This window comes from Poromitra crassiceps (assembly GCF_964638095.1).
Source record: "Poromitra crassiceps genome assembly, chromosome: 1".
Classification (NCBI taxonomy): Eukaryota; Metazoa; Chordata; class Actinopteri; order Beryciformes; family Melamphaidae; genus Poromitra; species Poromitra crassiceps.
In genome coordinates, this window is record NC_139623.1 from 90,608,757 (window position 1) to 90,628,046 (window position 19,290).

The following is a 19,290-nucleotide window of genomic DNA, read 5'->3' on the forward strand; positions in this document are numbered from 1 at the left end:
ATGAGAATGTAATACTGTAAAATCGCCTCGCCATTTCCTTGAATGGCTTTGCTCCCTTTTTCTTTGATTTCGCTCGTCTGGGGGAGCACTGTCAACACTTAGTGGGTCGGTAAAATAGATTATACACATTCAATACCTCCAATAATTGTACAGGAGACGTAAAAGGGATTGATCAACGCCCCACCGTCAAAAAAAAAAAAAACGTTTTTTTTTGACGTATCCATACGTCGCTGGCAGTCAAGCGCTGGATTTTTTTTGACGTATGCATACGTCGCTGGCAGTTAACGTGTTAAGAACTTCCTTTTTTTAAATACAAAAATGTGAAATTATCGCTTATTGAACATGAGAAGCAGATATTTGTTGGTAATAGTATCGGCTGAAAAAAGTCCCCCCAAAGTCTATAGATCCTCCCCAAAATCTATAAATCCCCCCTATCTGAAGAACATAAGGGGGGAATTGCGCCCCGGGTTTGCAAAGTGAATTTTAAGCCCTGCTGTATGCTGCTGATTGTAAGGGATTCTGTCTATCCTGTTGTTTTATTCATCTGCCATTTGTCATAGCCAGGGATGGAGGTATTTCTGACTCTGGATATACACAACCTCTATTTCTGTATCTCATTTCATAGGGGATTTTTTGTTTTTCTCCTGCATTGTCCCCCTTTCCTGTTTTTGTGTGTTTCAGTTATTGCCCTTTATCTCAGAATATGCATTAGAAATGCCTCTTGCTTTTTCAATTTTCCCTTTTCCCCTCAAATGAATCCTGTCTCGCTCCCTCTCCTACTCCCTCTTCGCTCTCTTGCCTCTCTCACTCTCTCCTGCCTCTCTCGCTCCCTCTCTCTCCTGCCTCTCTCACTCTCTCCTGCCTCTCTCACTCTCTCCTGCCTCTCTCGCTCCCTCTCCTCTCTCCTGCCTCTCTCACTCCCTCTCTCGCTCCCTCTCCTCTCTCCTGCCTCTCTCACTCTCTCCTGCCTCTCTCGCTCCCTCTCCTCTCTCCTGCCTCTCTCACTCCCTCTCCTCTCTCGCTCCCTCTCCTCTCTCCCTCTCCTCTCTCGCTCCCTCTCCTCTCTCCTGCCTCTCTCGCTCCCTCTCCTCTCTCCTGCCTCTCTCACTCTCTCCTGCCTCTCTCGCTCCCTCTCTCTCCTGCCTCTCTCACTCTCTCCTGCCTCTCTCGCTCCCTCTCCTCTCTCCTGCCTCTCTCACTCCCTCTCCTCTCTCCTGCCTCTCTCGCTCCCTCTCCTCTCTCCTGCCTCTCCCACTCCCTCTCCTCTCTCCTGCCTCTCTCACTCCCTCTCCTCTCTCCTGCCTCTCTCACTCTCACTCCCTCTCCTCTCTCCTGCCTCTCTCGCTCCCTCTCCTCTCTCCTGCCTCTCTCGCTCCCTCTCCTCTCTCCTGCCTCTCTCACTCTCGCTCCCTCTCCTCTCTCCTGCCACTCTCGCTCCCTCTCCTACTCCCTCTTCGCTCTCTTGCCTCTCTGGCTCCCTCTCCTCTCTCCTGCCACTCTCGCTCCCTCTCCTCTCTCCTGCCACTCTCGCTCCCTCTCCTCTCTCCTGCCTCTCTCACTCTCTCCTGCCTCTCTCGCTCCCTCTCCTACTCCCTCTTGCCTCTCTGGCTCCCTCTCCTCTCTCCTGCCTCTCTGGCTCCCTCTCCTCTCTCCTGCCTCTCTCGCTCCCTCTCCTCTCTCCTGCCATTGCCAGTGTTTACTTTCCCGCAGAGTGAGGTTGTGGTTTCAGCTTCAAAGCCAGCTCTGGAATGTCTGCCCTCCTCCCCCTCTCTTCTTTACTCCCCCTGCCTCCTTCCATCCTCACCTAAGTAGCTGCTAGCTCCTCCACTTCATGGTGGCTTCATGGTGTCTTTGTGTGTGTAGCTGTTTCCATGTCTGGCTTTAACTGAAGAGGAGAGCAAGGAAGGGAAGCTAGGAAGGAGGAAAGGCAATAAGGCTGGAAAGTCACGTGTCACTTTTTTGGAGCCATTCATTTCTAATGGAGACTCTGTTACTCTGCCTTTCTCAGCACTGTGTTCTGTGTGTTCTGTTTGTATTGTGATCAAATCCCTGATGTTTGACTGGAAGGAAAGGGAAGTGGGGCAGAGGGAAGGAAAGGGGAATAAGAACGAGTGGGGCAGAGGGAAGGAGTTATAGTGGGAGAAAGGCAAGCACTCACTTTGGATTCTATCCTGTGTTTCAGATCAGGAAGCTGTGCCGGCTGCCGTTTGAGAAAGCAACATGGCTTCCCAGGGTGAGTTAATATTTTTCAGACGCACACTCAAACTCACAATCAACTCCCTGCTCTCCACTGCTGCACTTTCATCTCTCTCTCTCTTACACACACACACACACTAGGGGTGTCACGGTACATGTATTCGTCCCGTGAATTCACGGTATGGGCGTCACGGTTCGGTGCGTGAAGCGACACGATGAATACGTCGAATCCATAAGGTGGTGGCAAAGCACCTAAATGCTGTTTGAACGCCATGAGAAGACACACCAAAACAACACAAGGGCCATAGAAATCGGCATTCACTGAATGGAACGTTTTGTAGAGAGGAAACATTACTGGGGGTCGCTGTTTACAAGCACGTAGCTTCCATGCTACTAAACCACAACAATATTGAAGCGTCCAGCTGCTCCCCCTTTACTGTCGTCAAAAAAGCGAGTGCAGAGCAGTATCCTAATGACTTTTATGACTCAGGCAATAAGCCTTTTTGCAAATTCTGTCAACATCAAGCCAATGAGGTAAGCTTACTAATGTAACGTTAAGTGAGAGTTTATCAAGCAACATGACAAGTTAATTTGCTTTTGACATTGCACGTCCTGCGATGTGACTATTGCGCATGCGCACATTACGATGACGACGTGTAAACGATATATCGTGCAGCCCTACCGTGACACCCCTAACACACACCTCTGCATCGAGTAGTAGGCAGTGTCTTTAACTCTGCAGCAGTGCAGAAATGTCTCTTCTCCCAGGCTAAATTTATGCAGTCATTAGACGACAGTAAATTTGATATTTATTTAGTCCTGAAATGAGTGCAGAATCAAACTATACGCTTGAATACATCAGTGATAAATCGCATGCCTAAAATATGAAAATGTGGCATGGAAAATTGATGAAATGAGAAGGAAAACAGTTTTGACCAGTCATTCTGTACAGTGTTTGTAAGCCACATTTGATGAGCTACTACTGAGGGTCCTCTGGTAGTCGTTAATGCTGCTATTGTATCTGAATCTGTACTGTAGAGTTTTCTAATCTTGAATCTTGAATCTTGAATCTTGAATCTTGAATCTTATGTTGTGATATGCTAGATTTGTTTCTTAAATTGAAGCTACAGCGTGTGGATATTTTTTATATAGAAAAATATGTCTGATGAATCCGAATCAACAGCAACTATCAATGCAGCAATATGATTAGTAATTATGCTGTTTTAATTAATTCATAGTATAATATTTTTTTTTATTTAATTCATAGTTGTACTATAAAACCCCTTTTTAGACTGGCCAAACATCCCACTAATATCCACAACTAATATCCTTCAGTCTAAAAGTTTCCAAGCCGGACCGTTTAGCCGATAGATCAACCCTGCAAGTGAGGTGGGTTTTTACGCGGTGGCTCTGCTCCGGCTGGTGATATAAATCTTGGCGGTGGTCTAATCCATGATTTTCCGACCCTGCTTCTCGTCCTCCTGAGTTGCCGCCCCTTTTCCAGCGTGAGTCAGTGAGATTCCGTGATTCCCACAGCCTGAAACTCGACTTTCTTTAAGGTTAATTATTTTACATTGACGGAATATGCAGAGAAAAAAAGCATCTCTCATGCACGAGTGCACCCCACAGCCCAAGCGCAGACAGCGTCAAGTCAGCCAGAATGTAAGTAGGTCATCTGCGTTAGCTCTTTCAAAAATAAAACCCTCGTTGTAACGTTAAACATTTTGAGTCATGCTTTACAGCCATTTTATGTAATCTTAACATCACGAGTATTTTGATACAATATTTGCTGCTTCGTTTGTTGAAACACCTTTTTTTCCTCCAACGTGCATCAGTCAGGCTGTTTACTTGTTTAAATGACATTACCGTAAATTCCGGACTATAAGCCGCGGCTTTTTTCCCGTTTTTTGGCCTTTTTTGCCCCCTGCGGCTTATATAACGGTGCGTCTTATCTATGGATTTTTTCCAAAAAAAAAAAAAAAACTCTTTTTTAGCACTCTTTCTAACTATAAATCCACTTCTGTTTTAATTTCCTCTCTTGCCCTCTTTTAACAACATAACATAACATAACATAACACAACACAGGTAAGCAGAAAGAAAAAGACGAAGCAATCACGCCATGAATGAGGAAATGACTCACCTGCTGGAGGCTGGAGATACACCGCTTGGGCTAAACTTTTACTCCGTGAAACACTATCGATTAAGTCCGACATCGCTCAGAGGTTTTGAGCAGCTTGAAAACAAGTTTGAAAACGTGCAGAAGTCCATCCACTCACTCACTAAAGAAACTAAGGCAACCGTGAACAGAGTTTATAATGCGGAAAAGCGCATCCGCGCACTGGAGGACAAAAACAACACAGTGAGTCCGAAAATGGATAAAATGCAAAATCGAAACCCTGCACACGCAGGTTGATGACTTAATCAGCAGGAGTAAAAGAAATAACATTCGCCTGATCAATGTAAAAGAGGGAGCTGAGATTGGTGACATGGACGCTTTCGTGGCAAAATCCTGTGTTACATCCTGGACCTGAAGGAAGGCGAGAAACCACCAGAGGTGGACAGGGCACACCGGGCGCCTCGGCCACGTCCAGACCCCGGCCTGCCACCGAGGGCCATCTTCATCTGCCTACTCCGCTGGCCCGACCGTCAACTCATCCTCCAGGCTGCGGGGAAGAAGCCCCTCACCTGGGAGGGTACGCGCTTTTTCGTCCGGCAGGACCTCTCCGCGTTGGTGCAACAGAAACGCGCAACATACAACAGCATCATCGAGTCAATGGATATCGCTTTGGCGTACTGTACCCAGCGAGACTCGTCATAACCATTGATGGACAGCGGCGGAACAAGAGCTCAAAGTGAAACTGCCGAATATCTTTTGAGTTGGACTGGTCAATAGTACTGTGAGTAACTAAAATAAAAAAATAAAAAACGGAATTCTCTCTTCTTTAGCACTCTTTCTAACTATAAATCCACTTCTGTTTAAATTTCCTCTCTTGCCCTCTTTTCACCACACCGCGGACACTGTGTGCACTGTAAAAAAAACAAAAAATACCACAATGTGTGATTTTGTCTGGGGATTAGTGACCTGACTTTTGTTTTGTTGAAATGTTAATAAATGGGAGCTTCCCCAAACAGCCATCTCTTTCCCGACAATCCCCTCTGTGCACGAAGCCTTACATATGGTAATTAAACATCAAAACACCCGCGGCTTATAGACCGGTGCGGCTTATAGAAGAAAAAAATAGTCACCTTTGAAGGTGCGGCTTATAGACCAGTGCGCCTTATAGTCCGGAATTTACGGTAGTTTGAAATTTTTACCCAGAAGTTTCCATTTTTTTGGGGTGGCCTTGCCGTGAGAGAAGAAGGGAGAAGGGAGGGGGAAGAGACAGCCCGCAGCGGTGGAGAAACGCGGGTTGAGAGTGCGATCTAAATATAAAAGTTTAAAATGCGATGCTGCTGCTGCTACCAGGGCTGGGCGATATGGCCTCTAAAGAATATCGCGATATCTTTCGGCTATATCGCGATACACGATATATATCTCGATATTTTTGAAATCTCTCATAAATGCTCGATTTAACCCTTCAGGGTTCATACCATTCCATGACTTTTCCATGACTTTAAACCAAATTTCCTTGACCAACATTTTGTAAAGTCTCGTGTATACATGAAAAAGTCAAAAATATTCTATGTAATGTAACTACTAACAGATTACAGTAATTGAAAAACTAACATGGTCATTTAGTACTAAAACACGTTACTAGCCCCAACACTGACGACAACAAAGATCTTGGAGCTGGGCAATATGGACCAAAAATCATATGTCAGTATTTTTAGGCTGAATTGCGAAATATGATATATCTTGGTATTTTCTACAAAGTGGGATAGTTTTTCAATTGTAAATTGGGCTGGGTGATATGGACTCTTACAAAATATATTTACACAATGTGATTTTTGATTAAAAAAAATCATCAGTGAATAATGATATAATGAATAACGTTAAGTGGGTAAAGGCAAATAAAAGAACAGCTAGAACAGTCTGTCTGGTAAGCTCAGAAAATGACTTTACTGCAGCCTTTAAGACCAGGAAAAGATGAGTATGCAGTATCACGATATTACCATAACAAAATCTAAAACGAGATCTAGGTCTCATCTAGTCACAATATTGGCCAGACCTAACCTTGATTGCCACGCAGAAACGCTGAGACACAATTACTACATCTCACGTGGCACAAGCCGCGATACATACAGACAATTTAAAGCTGTTAACTGCTTTCATTTGATATTCCCTGCTGCTTGTCAATCATTGGCAGCTAACTTTAGTGGAACTCAGACTTCCACATTGTCCCAAGAGATCACAAAGCAGATTTGACTTGTTATCTGCATTGCAATGTCATTATCAATTTGACAGTATGTTAATGAGAATCTTATAGAACTAGCAATTATCATGGAGCTACACTGTAAAGTGGATTAAATTATATCGATTTTTTTGTCAAACTTTTCTGTTTCTGTTTTCTGTTTCTGTTTCTATTTGTTAATGTATAATTTATGTTTTAATGTCTGCCTCTTTTCAGCTGATCTGATGGAGCTCGACATGGCCATGGAGCCAGACCGTAAGGCAGCAGTCAGTCACTGGCAGCAACAATCCTACCTGGATTCAGGCATCCATTCTGGGGCCACCACCACAGCTCCCTCCCTCAGTGGGAAGGGCAACCCTGAGGAAGAGGATGTCGACAACCAGGTCCTGTATGAATGGGAGCAGGGTTTCAATCAGAACTTCTCCCAGGAACAAGTACAAGGTGGGTAGAGGCCTAGTTACCAAGAGTTTGCTCACCAGACCCCTGGATGTGTGTGGCCCAAAAAGCAACTTGTAGCCCTGTATTAAAAAATGACTGTTCTTCTGTCTGTCCCAGACATAGATGGTCAGTATGCCATGACGCGTGCCCAGCGGGTGCGTGCAGCTATGTTCCCAGAGACGCTTGAGGAGGGCATGCAGATCCCCTCTACCCAGTATGATGGAGCACACCCCACCAACGTTCAGAGGTTGGCAGAGCCTTCACAGATGCTCAAACACGCCGTGGTCAATCTCATCAACTACCAAGATGACGCTGAGCTGGCAACCAGAGCCATACCAGAACTCACCAAGCTGCTCAACGATGAGGACCAGGTAGAGCATGGCTCAATCAACACAACATGCATATTCACCTAGAGAATAGTGCTACAATGCCAGCATGGCCACTACTGTATGTCCAATATCGCCCCTTTAAACAATTGCTTTGGTTTTTCCTTTGAGCCTAGAGCTTTTTCCTTTTTGGGAGAGTCTGGGAATCTAAAGAGAGTGATGAATGAAAGTTTTGGCCCAGAGAAGCTCTGTACCCCCTGCTTTCATATGGCCTACTATTGTTCTCTAAACTTCAATCTCTGCCCTCTTCCAGGTTGTAGTAAACAAGGCAGCGGTGATGGTCCACCAGCTATCAAAGAAAGAAGCTTCGCGCCATGCCATCATGCGCTCTCCTCAGATGGTGTCAGCCATTGTCAGGACCATGCAGAACACCAACGATGTGGAGACTGCTCGCTGCACCGCAGGCACACTTCACAACCTGTCACATCACAGAGAGGGCCTGCTGGCCATCTTCAAGTCTGGAGGAATACCAGCCCTGGTTAAAATGCTTGGGTAAGAAAGTCTGGAGGAATACCAGCCCTGGTTAAAATGCTTGGGTAAGAAAGTCTGGAGGAATACCAGCCCTGGTTAAAATACTTGAGTAAGGAAGTCTGGAGGAATACCAGCCCTGTGTAAAATACTTGAGTAAGAAAGTCTGGAGGAATACCAGCCCTGGTTAAAATACTTGGGTAAGAAAGTGTGGAGGAATACCAGCCCTGGTTAAAATACTTGGGTAAGAAAGTCTGGAGGAATACCAGCCCTGGTTAAAATGCTTGGATAAGAAAGTCTGGAGGAATACCAGCCCTGGTTAAAATACTCGGGTAAGAAAGTCTGGAGGAATACCAGCCCTGGTTAAAATACTTGGGTAAGAAAGTGTGGAGGAATACCAGCCCTGGTTAAAATACTTGGGTAAGAAAGTGTGGAGGAATACCAGCCCTGGTTAAAATACTTGGGTAAGAAAGTCTGGAGGAATACCAGCCCTGGTTAAAATACTTGGGTAAGGAAGTCTGGAGGAATACCAGCCCTGGTTAAAATGCTTGGGTAAGAAAGTCTAGAGGAATACCAGCCCTGGTTAAAATGCTTGGGTAAGGAAGTCTGGAGGAATACCAGCCCTGGTTAAAATGCTTGGGTAAGGAAGTCTGGAGGAATACCAGCCCTGGTTAAAATGCTTGGGTAAGGAAGTCTGGAGGAATACCAGCCCTGGTTAAAATGCTTGGGTAAGGAAGTCTGGAGGAATACCAGTGGGCGTTCCCACACAGACCGACTGTATCTATGATGAGGTGTAGCTTACCTGGGAAGGCACTCAGGAGGCAGCACTAACAGCATGTTGAGGTGTAGCTTACCTGGGAAGGCACTCAGGGGTACGGCAACCATTTTAGGGCATCCTCCTACCTCAGAGTATTGGCTATCATTCCTCAGACTAAGCGTTGTCAGCTCTTGTGTATCACAGTACACTGCATCGCGTGTGCTCTGAAACGCCTTCAGTCCTCACACGAAAACGCCGTCATTCCTCCAGCAACATGCCTCACTTAACACTCAAACTAGCTGTCAGTCATCACTCCTCACGTCTCACACGAAAACGCTGTCATTCGTTGTATTTTGTTGTTCTTCCGTGTGTGATGGGGAAACCGCAGTCCCCATCACACACGGAAGAACAACAAAAAACAACGGAGTGATGACTGACAGCTAGTTTGAGTAACAGCATGGTGAGGTGTAGCTTACCTTGGAAGGCACTCAAGGGGCAGCAGTAACTGCATGGCAGGGCTCCAGACTAACTTTTTACACTAGGTGCACCTTACTTTTTAATTAACTAATAATTTAGGTGCACCCACATTTTTCACCATGCCTTTTGGCACTGCAGTAATACATTTTAAGCGTTACCTTTGTCATTTTGTATACATATTGGCAAATTATTAAATGATACGATCAAAGATTTTCATGTCAATAAACGTCTGTTAAAGTCACTATCACCAACCGAGTTAACACAGTGGGGATTGAGCCTATGGCCCACTGATGGAAGCCTTTGCATTTTAAGTATTGCAGCATTTATGAACTGCGTGTCTGTGATGTGATTATCACCTTACATTATGCTCCTAAGTTGAAAAGGTTAGGAGCACATTTAAGGACACAATGATTAATCTCTGATACATTACAATTTAGTTTAATTCAATTAAAGTAGGCTACCCAGGGCTCGACATTAACGGATGCCCGGTTGCCCCGGGCAACCCCCCAAAAAATGGCAACCATTTCTTGGCCTTTTGTTGCCATAGTGGCAACCACGTTTTAACATGTAAAAAATAAGCACCGCAGCAAACGGCAAAATATGCACCAAATAAATATTTTTTAATACTTGTGAGTGACACGCTGACATTTTATTGCTGTTACAATCGGAACGATGTTGCTAATTACCAGAAGGAACCCAGTAGACACGTGCGGTGTGTTTACTCAGGTCAGACGCTGCGCGCACACCGGCTCGGCTGCAAGCACACGTTTGATATGGCCAAACAGATTAAGTTGTCTGGCTGTGTGAAAGCCCCAACTAACGTTAACCTGGTGTGGTGTCAACATCACAAATGAATGAGCAAGAAAGATGATTCGACTAACAAATAACGAGATGAACCACCTGCACGAAAAAACAATGGCATTTGAGAAAAAGAGGACAACCGTGTCAGGGGAAACAGACCTACTCGTAAACTATGGACTATTTCAGAACGAACAAACAGCGTGCTCCGAGACAACAGCCGTGGCTCAAAGGTGTGTACTTTCATTTGAGATTGGTAAATGTAGGAAGAAGAAGTAAGACCGCAGACTGTGCGGAATTTCCTGATTACAGCGGTAGGCGAGCCCCTTTATAGTTGTGCGTCGCGGCTAACTGCAAAGTATGCATATTAGATTTCTAATGTAAGTGGACGAGATGAAGTGCGTCTGAACTGCACGTGGAAACTCCGCGTATGTATTCCATGAGAAAACACCCGCGTGTCATGAGATCGGGTTGGAGAGAGAGAGAGGGGCGGGCCAAGGCCGCTTCTGGGCCTTTTGGGGCCCCATGCAAAATCTTATGGCCCATTTCCACCACAGGTAGTAGCGCGGTCCCGCTCCGCTCGACTCGATAAATGGTCTCATTCCACCGCTAAAAACCGTCCCAGCCCGGGTTGAGTTGGGGTTGAGTCGTGCTACTTTTCGCACCTGCCTCGTCTGGGTTCTAGGGCTGTGAACCCGGTACCATACGGTGACGTGAAAACATTGTTGACGACTGATTGGTCAGGCAGAATCGTGTTTACTCTGTCTATCTACTGACTGTCAATGCAATGCTGCATACCAGTTTAGTGGGCTTACCTTCTCTTCTGTTATGTATATTTCCATCAGTCTTTTGTGTTGCTGCCTTCACCTCTGGTGAAATAAAATTGTGGCGGTGGTTTCAATTGTTTTGAGAGTGAAAAAAGTCTGCTGCTCAGGAAGCTCCTGTAGTTGAGTGCAGCGCTCCGCTAGGCCGCAAGCGGGTCTCTGGTGAAGCCGCGGTCTTGCCTGGTGAGAGGCCGCCGGGGTACAGGCTTCACGCTCTGTCTGTAGCGCCTCTCCCGTCCCCGCGCAGCGCAGCGCATGCACCTCCTGGCCGATTGTCACATTTGCCCATGTACACTGTAGGTCATTTAGAGGCACCAGTATTTCATAAACAGTTTAAAAGTTCTGTGGATGGATTTAATTGTAACGTTATGTTCTAGCCTACTTCGGCTATTAGGCGGAGGACAGATATGCGGTCGCTATGACGACCAGCTGTGGGCGGAGGTGGGCGGGCGCAGATGATCGACGGTCGAAGCAGAACATCCATCGGGCCGAAACGAGTAGAGCCGACTGGTGACGAGCTGTGCAGGGCAGTAAAATGTGGTGGAAATGAGCCATTAGAGTGGGGGCACCAAACCACTGTCATCATAGTATCCCAGAATGAACATGAGGAGGCATAGGCTACTTCATTATCAATAATGCTTTTAATTAATAAATTAAGCACAATATGAACAATAACTTTTAAAAAATATATGAAAATGAAAGTTCACAAATATTAGTTAAATAAATCCTTTCAGTGCAAATGCATTATAAAAACAAAAAATAACTAAGATTTGTTTAGAAAACGAAATTACACAAATGTATTATTATTATCATTATTACTACTACTATACCTGGTGCGCGCACTGAATAGGCCTATTATACTATATACTATTATACTTACTTTTCTGTCACATTGTCATTATTAAGCCGCCTTATAACTGCATAGTATCTTAATTACTCAAAATATAAGGCGACTAAAAATGGCAACCATATTTTTATTCGGGCAACCAAAAGCTCCTGCCAGGTTGCCACTCCGGCAACCACTTTTAAAAGTTAATGTCGAGCCATGCTACCATTCTCATGATGCACTATGAATGTCTTACCAGATAAGAATGACTCGATAACCATTTATTTAGTAATCTGTAGTTTGCCTAACATTATGTAATGGTGGTCATGATTGTGGACGTTCACATTACTGTGTGATTAGTGTAGTGACATGTCCCACAGTGTGCTGTGAAATGATAGTCTCACTGTTCACTGCAGACTGAAAAACCGTAGCAGATAGCTGCTCTTAGATGGTCTAACATTAACAGACAGCATAGTCATATTGTCAACAACACATTTTAGCCATCTTGAATTACATGTTTGTTGGTAACGTTAGTAATCCCAGAATTTGCTAACATTAGATGCTAAGATGTCATTGTCATGCCAGCCAACCTAACGTTAGTCAGAACTCGTCTGCTGAAGCCGTAGCCGTCTCCCCCGTACAAAACCACCATCTGACACATTTTAATTCCATCTGTTTGTGACTCCGATTCCGGTACGAGTGAGTCTGGCCGGACACCAGTAATCATCTGGATGGTTGGCTGCGAACTGTCCTGTGTTCTACTAGCGATAAGGACGATACGACTTCCAGTAGGATTTTCAAAGTAAAATGATTCGGCCCAAGTCTAAAGCACTCAGAAGCAATTGAAGAAGGTTTTATTTTTGTATTTCCCCTGTCTTTCTATGTGAGAGATTTAGATTTACCGTGCCGCATGCTGTGGCACAAGAGCAGGGTGAGAGAGAGCGAGAGAAAGATGCTACACAACGCTACAAATTCCAAGGTGCACCAGTGCGTGTTATGAAAATATTTATGCGCACTGGCAGATTTTAAGGTGGGAAAATGTCTGTCAATACACACACTCTGGAGCCCTGCATGGTGAGAATGGGTAAAATTTAAGTAGATAATAAAGCTGCCTTCACATGATAAGCGATCTTCTCTTCTCTCACCGCGAGGAAGAGCGGAGAAAGGTCAAACAGCAAATGTTATTTTATGGGCGGGGGGGGGGTTTGGTATCCGCAGTGGAAGTGGTCCCTGGGAAATGTGGTTTGGTACATAGTGGTACAGTACTTGGTCTGAAAAGTTTGGGAAACCCTGACTGATGTTCTATTGAAAGCTTGGTTTGTATCTAGGCCATGCCATGGGTCAATGCAGTGGATGATGCCCTGTGTATGGCAGAGTACCTTTTAATAAAATAAACTTCATGGAATAATTCAACTAAAAAATCTCTAGCTCATGTGGCCAACCAACTGTGACAAAATAAATATGGATAAACCATTTGGTCGTTAACTCACCACAGACCTGTAAGGAGTGCGGAGCTTGAGGGACTAAATGGAATATCTAGTTCTGGGAGGTATTTTTTTACTTCCTTATTCTGTACCATCACCCCTACATTCATTCTTGGCTGTTTTAATTCTAATAATCCTGTTTTCTGTTCTGCAGTTCACCAGTGGACTCTGTCCTGTTTTATGCCATCACCACCCTCCACAACCTCCTCCTGCACCAGGAAGGAGCCAAGATGGCTGTCCGTTTAGCTGGCGGACTACAGAAAATGGTAGCTCTGCTAAACAAGACCAATGTCAAGTTCCTGGCCATCACCACTGACTGTCTCCAAATATTGGCCTATGGAAACCAGGAAAGCAAGGTGAGGGTTTTGAGGGAGGGATGCAATGAGGACAATGGAATGATTTGATGAATATCTTGCAGTTTGAATTGTGGGCTCATCCATTTGAGTTTAGGCCAAAACTGGAGTTAATCAGTCTTTTCTGATAATCTTATGTCTCCCCCACACCTACATTTTTTTACATTTCAATCTTGGAACGCACACACAATCGCTACCGTTCTGATGCAACCCCACACACTTAAGGAATTACGCTGAAGATTGTCACCTCGGAGGACATGGGATCTCGCATTAAACGTGACTTCAGAGCAAAACACGTTAACCTTTCTCAAAAGAGAGAGAGTGAGTAAAAGACGAGTAGCTAAACGAGCAACCCTTTGATCTGAGAGCCCAGAGATCCGTTCCATCATGCAGGCGTGCCTCCTACTTTCCTCTCCTCTGCCCGTCTCCAAAAAGCAAGACACGTTTCATCACATGAGCTTCACCTCGCTCTTCTTAACAGCAGCTTAACTGTCAGTGGGCAACAATCGCCGTAGTCGACTGAGTGTTATATTTGAGTTCCTCCCAAGGAAATATGATGCGCCAGAGCAGAACGCAGCTGTCCACGGCCAAGGAGGCGCAGATTACACACGCTCCAGGTGGCTCGGAGTTGCTTAATGAATGAGTAGCTTGATAAACTGGAAGGGCGATGTCCGACTTTTATGATGCAGTTTGTTGTTAGCTGTAGGCTTTTTGTAGGCTAAATGGAGCAGTATGCGCATTGCAGTAGACTATCAATGCGGTATGCGCACGATGTCTTTGATGTCGTCCTGCTCAGCATGGCCATGCTACACAGACTAGATTCTTTAGTATGAAAAGTTAATTGCATTAATTGAAGCTCAACCCGTGTCTACAAAACTTTTCCTCTTGGTCATTATTATGAGTTTAACTTTTGACACACTGAATGACAGAACAACCAACATGATAGAGGAGGGGCTCTCTGCTCAATTGCCTGTCGAGTTGTAAATATCAAACATGTTTGATATGCCCGATTCACAATCAGGAAGAGCCAGACATGTCAACAGCAGTCTTTGAACCCCACACACGACAATACAGGATCATTTACGCAGATTATCGGTCCCGACGAGGGCTCAAATAGCGAGCACCCCTGAGATAGTCAGGAGGGGGGAATCTTGGCCACAACCGGGCAAATTCTCGTCAGGTCTGGGGGAGGCATTAGGCAAAAGTAGCCCTCAGATGGCAGAGGACATTATGAGAAAGTGAATACATCTAACCTCCCGTCTCCCCTCTTTCTGTGTAGTTGATAATCCTGGCCAGTGGTGGCCCTCAGGCCTTGGTCAACATTATGAGGACTTACACATACGAGAAGCTGTTGTGGACTACCAGTCGGGTTCTCAAAGTGCTGTCGGTCTGCTCCAGCAACAAGCCTGCCATTGTAGAAGCTGGTATGTTGCTTTTTCTGTCTGTAGCATTCTAGGCTTTGTAATATGAGCCGTATTATACTTAGCTTTGTGTAGGCGTTTTACTTTTGTCATTGTTTCAATGCATTTGTGAAAGCTAGTACTTTATCAAACAGGACATTTGAATGATGAAAGTGATTTGAATTTATTGGACTCCCCCCCCCCCCCCCCCCAAAACAAATAAACGTTCTGTTTTTCATGTGTGTTTTGTCTATCCAGGAGGTATGCAGGCCCTGGGACTCCACCTGACAGACCCCAGCCAGAGATTGGTCCAGAACTGTCTCTGGACTCTCAGGAACTTATCAGATGCTGCCACCAAACAGGTTAGGAGGAAGGACTTGCTCCAGCACCAACCTTAGATTTTTTTATTATTATTATATATTATTAGCATTGTTCAGTAGATACTTGGGAAGTGCTAGTAATGGCTCCAGCTATTGATGAGACTAAAGAAGACATGTTTGAAATAGGTTTGCATTTTAAGTTGAAGTACTTAGAACTTGTAGTACCCAGCCAGGGTATGCTCTTAGTGCTGTGACAATCACACTACAAGTAAGACAAAGGGGGGAACACGCTGCTTGCGCACACTTAAACCGAGGGAGGTTAGTGTCTACCCATCCTCTACTCTCTTACTAACTACTCAACTGTCTTCCTCTGTAGGAGGGAATGGAAGGTCTCCTAGGAACTCTGGTCCAGCTACTAGGCAGTGATGACATCAATGTGGTGACCTGTGCTGCTGGCATCCTGTCGAATCTGACCTGTAACAACTACAAGAACAAGATGATGGTCTGCCAGGTTAGTGCACACAACCCACCACAATAGTTGACCTACAGTAAAATAATATGTAAAGAAATAAATTCCTTTCTGTTGTCAAAAAACATGGCCATTACATCTAAGTAACTAGTTTGAATGTGGTATCATTTGATTGAGTTTTTTAATCATTCCTTAGTGCTCTTGAATTTGTCCCCTTGTATGAAATCATAATTTAAGGTCACTTAAAACTTCAATAATTCTCAGGAGTTGATTAAATTGTATTATTAATCACGCAGTAAAACGGAACCAGTTATCCATGTACCATTTATGCCAAACTATCCGTTCCTCTCTAGGTTGGAGGTATTGAGGCGTTAGTTCGCACAGTGCTGCGGGCCGGAGACAGAGAAGACATCACAGAACCAGCCATCTGTGCCCTGCGCCACCTCACATCTCGCCACCAGGATGCTGAGATGGCCCAGAATGCTGTGAGACTGCACTACGGCCTGCCAGTGGTGGTCAAACTACTGCACCCGCCCTCACACTGGCCACTTATTAAGGTGCAGACACACACAAGAACCTGCAAGCAGAGGTTCAACTCTTAAAGTGTAACAAACTGTTACCATTGTACCATTTGTATCATTTTCACCTGCATAAGTGCCCTCTAAGGGTTCAACCCTGCTTTTTTTTGCCCTCAAAACTGCACAAAATGTGGTACAACCTGACGTCACGATAAACCAAAGACTATGGGATTTCAAGATAGTAACTCCCCTACTCCCCCTGTACCCTTTCCCGGCTCCTCACAACTCCAAGCCTATTCCCATGATGTCACAAGCATTTTCCTACCAATATGGCGCTACAATACACACAGCTCATTGGCTGTTTGTGTCACTTGACCTGTTAATCACCTGTTAATTGATTACAATCGCCTGTTATTTTCCTACCAAGATGGCCATGTGGTGATGTAACACAATACTATCAATAAATGCCACTATAATCATAAAAGGAAGGAAATGGCATTGTGTTGCTGTAAATCATTCCCAACCTTTTCATACTAAGGAGCCCTAATTTAGTTCACATTGGGGCAATGGACCCCCATATGAGATTTGGTTTCTCAGATGCAATTTTTTTTTTTTTTTTTTTTTTTTTTATGTAGCCTAGATATGATTTTGTCCAGAATTCCATATATATTAGGTTGAGAGATAACAGAGAATCCTGGAGTCCTCTCAAGGACCACTGGTGGTCACCGGACCCCACATTAAGAACCACTTCCATTGTGCAGAGAGAGAGGAGGACTCTTCTGTGCCTTTTTCACTTATGCACCTGTGGCCCCTGTCTCTGGATAGCAGCAGGCAGCAGCAGCTCGTTACTTGCACCTTGGTTTCTCCCACAATCTGCTCTGCTGTTTCACTCCCGTCTTTTTTCTCCCCCCCCCCCCCCTCCCCCTCTCTCTCTCCCTCCCCCCCTCCCCCTCTCTCTCTCCCTCTCTGTCAATAGTCACAGCTGTATCTGTAGGTTTTTCACAATAAAAATTGTCCGGGGTGCTTTGTCAATGAGTTCGCCTTATATGAATCAGCAGAAATGTTTCAAAATGGCTCCAGACTACTGAAAGCGACCAGGATTAAACGCTAGTCTAGCAGATGTCAAACGGAAACAAAACAAAAAAAGAGGGAAACTAAACTAAAGCAGCCTACAGCCTAAAATGTATTTTCCTGTCTTTGAGCTTTGAGTGATACGTGTAGGCTAGTCTTTGGTATATGCTGCCATAGAGCTTTCTGTCCTACGTATAGGCTAGTCTCTGGTATATACTCCCATAGAGCTTTGAGTCCTACGTATAGGCTAGTCTCTGGTATATACTTCCATAGAGCTTTGAGTCCTACGTATAGGCTAGTCTTTGGTATATACTGCCATAGAGCTTTGTCCTACGTATAGGCTAGTCTCTGGTATATACTTCCATAGAGCTTTGAGTCCTACCTATAGGCTAGTCTCTGGTATATACGGTACTTCCATAGAGCTTTGAGTCCTATGTATAGGCTAGTCTCTGGTATATACTTCCATAGAGCTTTGAGTCCTAAGTATATGCTAGTCTCTGGTACAGTACAGTATATATATATACATATACTGTATGTATGTGTATATATTAGGGGTGTCAAAAATAATTGATTATAAGATGCATCGCGATGCGGACGTACACGATTCTGCATCGATTCACAAATGTCAAAAATCGATTATTAAATTTATTTTTATATTTTTTTTATAATCGAATAAAATATAATGGAAGTACATGCATTTGTTTATTTTAATGCAATTCCAAATGCACTTTTATTTTAAAAGTAGCCACACAGTGAGAAAAAAGAAAGTGAGAAAAAAGAAATCATGTATTGGGGGAAAAAAAGTGATGCATCGATTTAAGATGCATCAAGATGCATCGATAATCGTAATCAAATCGTAGCCCTCTGGATCGTAATCGAATCGTGAGGCCAGTGAAGATTCACAGCCCTAGTGTGTGTGTATATATATATATATATATATATATATATATATATATATATATATAAAAAGAAGAAAAAAAACATCGCATGGATGCATAACTGGGACGTATCCTCAGTGATGTACCCTGGGGTCATAGGATGTTTCGGGTCTCGCAACATCATACACCCTCGCCCAGGTGACCCAGCCGGGGCTGGCCAAGCCCCAACTTACGTCCCAGTAGCTACCCACGGTCAGCCCTATAGGGAGGGTCGAAGGTGGTCACGTGGTCAGGGCCACTCAATCCGCTGCTCCGGAACTACTCTGCCGGGACCGGGGGAGGGAGAGGCTCTGGTACGTAGAGGGACCGGGCTCTGTGGGTTGCCACCCGGCCGGATTCCTCCCTCGTCTCACCAGGTCTACGACCTGTGCGCTGCACCAGACTCCCCCGCTCCAAACATCTCATTCCGAGGTGATGGTATCTTAGTGGACACCATGCAGTACCAGTACTTGGTGGCACTGCAGTCTCCACTTGCGGCTTGAATGGCCCTCCTATATATATATATATATATACATACACGGACCGTGCCATATGATGCGGTGTGACGCCGCAGCGCTGGTGTGTGTGGGGTACTCAAACTATTTCCCCAAGGTTGGCAGGTCTGCTGCTGCTCCCATCTGACGTGCTCTGACTCCCTCTGTCTGTGTGCAGCAGTCTTCTCTCCCCTTCCCCAACTGTTCCACCTGCCAGTGGACAGCTGTTGCTCCGGCCTGGTGGTCGTGGGCGCTGGCCTTGGTCCTGCTCCCACCTAATGTGTCTGAGTCTGTGTGTGCGTGCGCGGCTTCCTCTCTCTCTCTCTCTCCTCTGACTCAGTGCAGTGTTGTACTGGGCAGTGATCGGTGCTGCCCTGGCTCTTTGTCGTCAGTGCTGCGGCTGTCCCTGCCGCTGTTCCCACATGGACGCTGAATTCTGACTGCTGCCCTGGTTTCTCTGAATTTATAGCGCTGACCTCAGCCCCTTCTCATCTCTCATGCTGCCTCTGATTTCTCCATCTCTCTGTTTTCTCCTGTCATTATTGTTGCCCATGACCCTCTTTTCCTGCCCACCCAAGGTTTCTTCCGGTTTTCCCACTAAGGTTTCTCTTGGGAGTGTTTCCCGTGTGCATTAGCGTCTAAGGCTGGGAGTGCCGGGCAGGGTAGGCTATATAGCCTACCCTGCCTACCATGTGTTTTTTCATTAGTGATCGTTTAGTTAGATCTAGCTAGACACATCCTC

General features: G+C 45.1%; 1 protein-coding gene across 1 annotated transcript in view; it reads left to right on the forward strand.

The window, feature by feature from the left end:
* ctnnb1 (catenin (cadherin-associated protein), beta 1) overlaps window positions 1–19,290 on the forward strand; it is a 51,231-nt gene that overhangs the window by 22,240 nt on the left and 9,701 nt on the right. Inside the window, exons 2-10 of the mRNA XM_083642329.1 lie at window positions 2,183–2,233; window positions 6,765–6,989; window positions 7,104–7,357; window positions 7,626–7,864; window positions 13,161–13,362; window positions 14,639–14,783; window positions 15,018–15,121; window positions 15,456–15,590; window positions 15,902–16,105. Of these exons, the coding sequence (XP_083498455.1) occupies window positions 2,221–2,233; window positions 6,765–6,989; window positions 7,104–7,357; window positions 7,626–7,864; window positions 13,161–13,362; window positions 14,639–14,783; window positions 15,018–15,121; window positions 15,456–15,590; window positions 15,902–16,105 (1,521 nt within the window). The 5' untranslated portion in view covers window positions 2,183–2,220. The remainder of the gene's footprint in view (window positions 1–2,182; window positions 2,234–6,764; window positions 6,990–7,103; window positions 7,358–7,625; window positions 7,865–13,160; window positions 13,363–14,638; window positions 14,784–15,017; window positions 15,122–15,455; window positions 15,591–15,901; window positions 16,106–19,290) is intronic.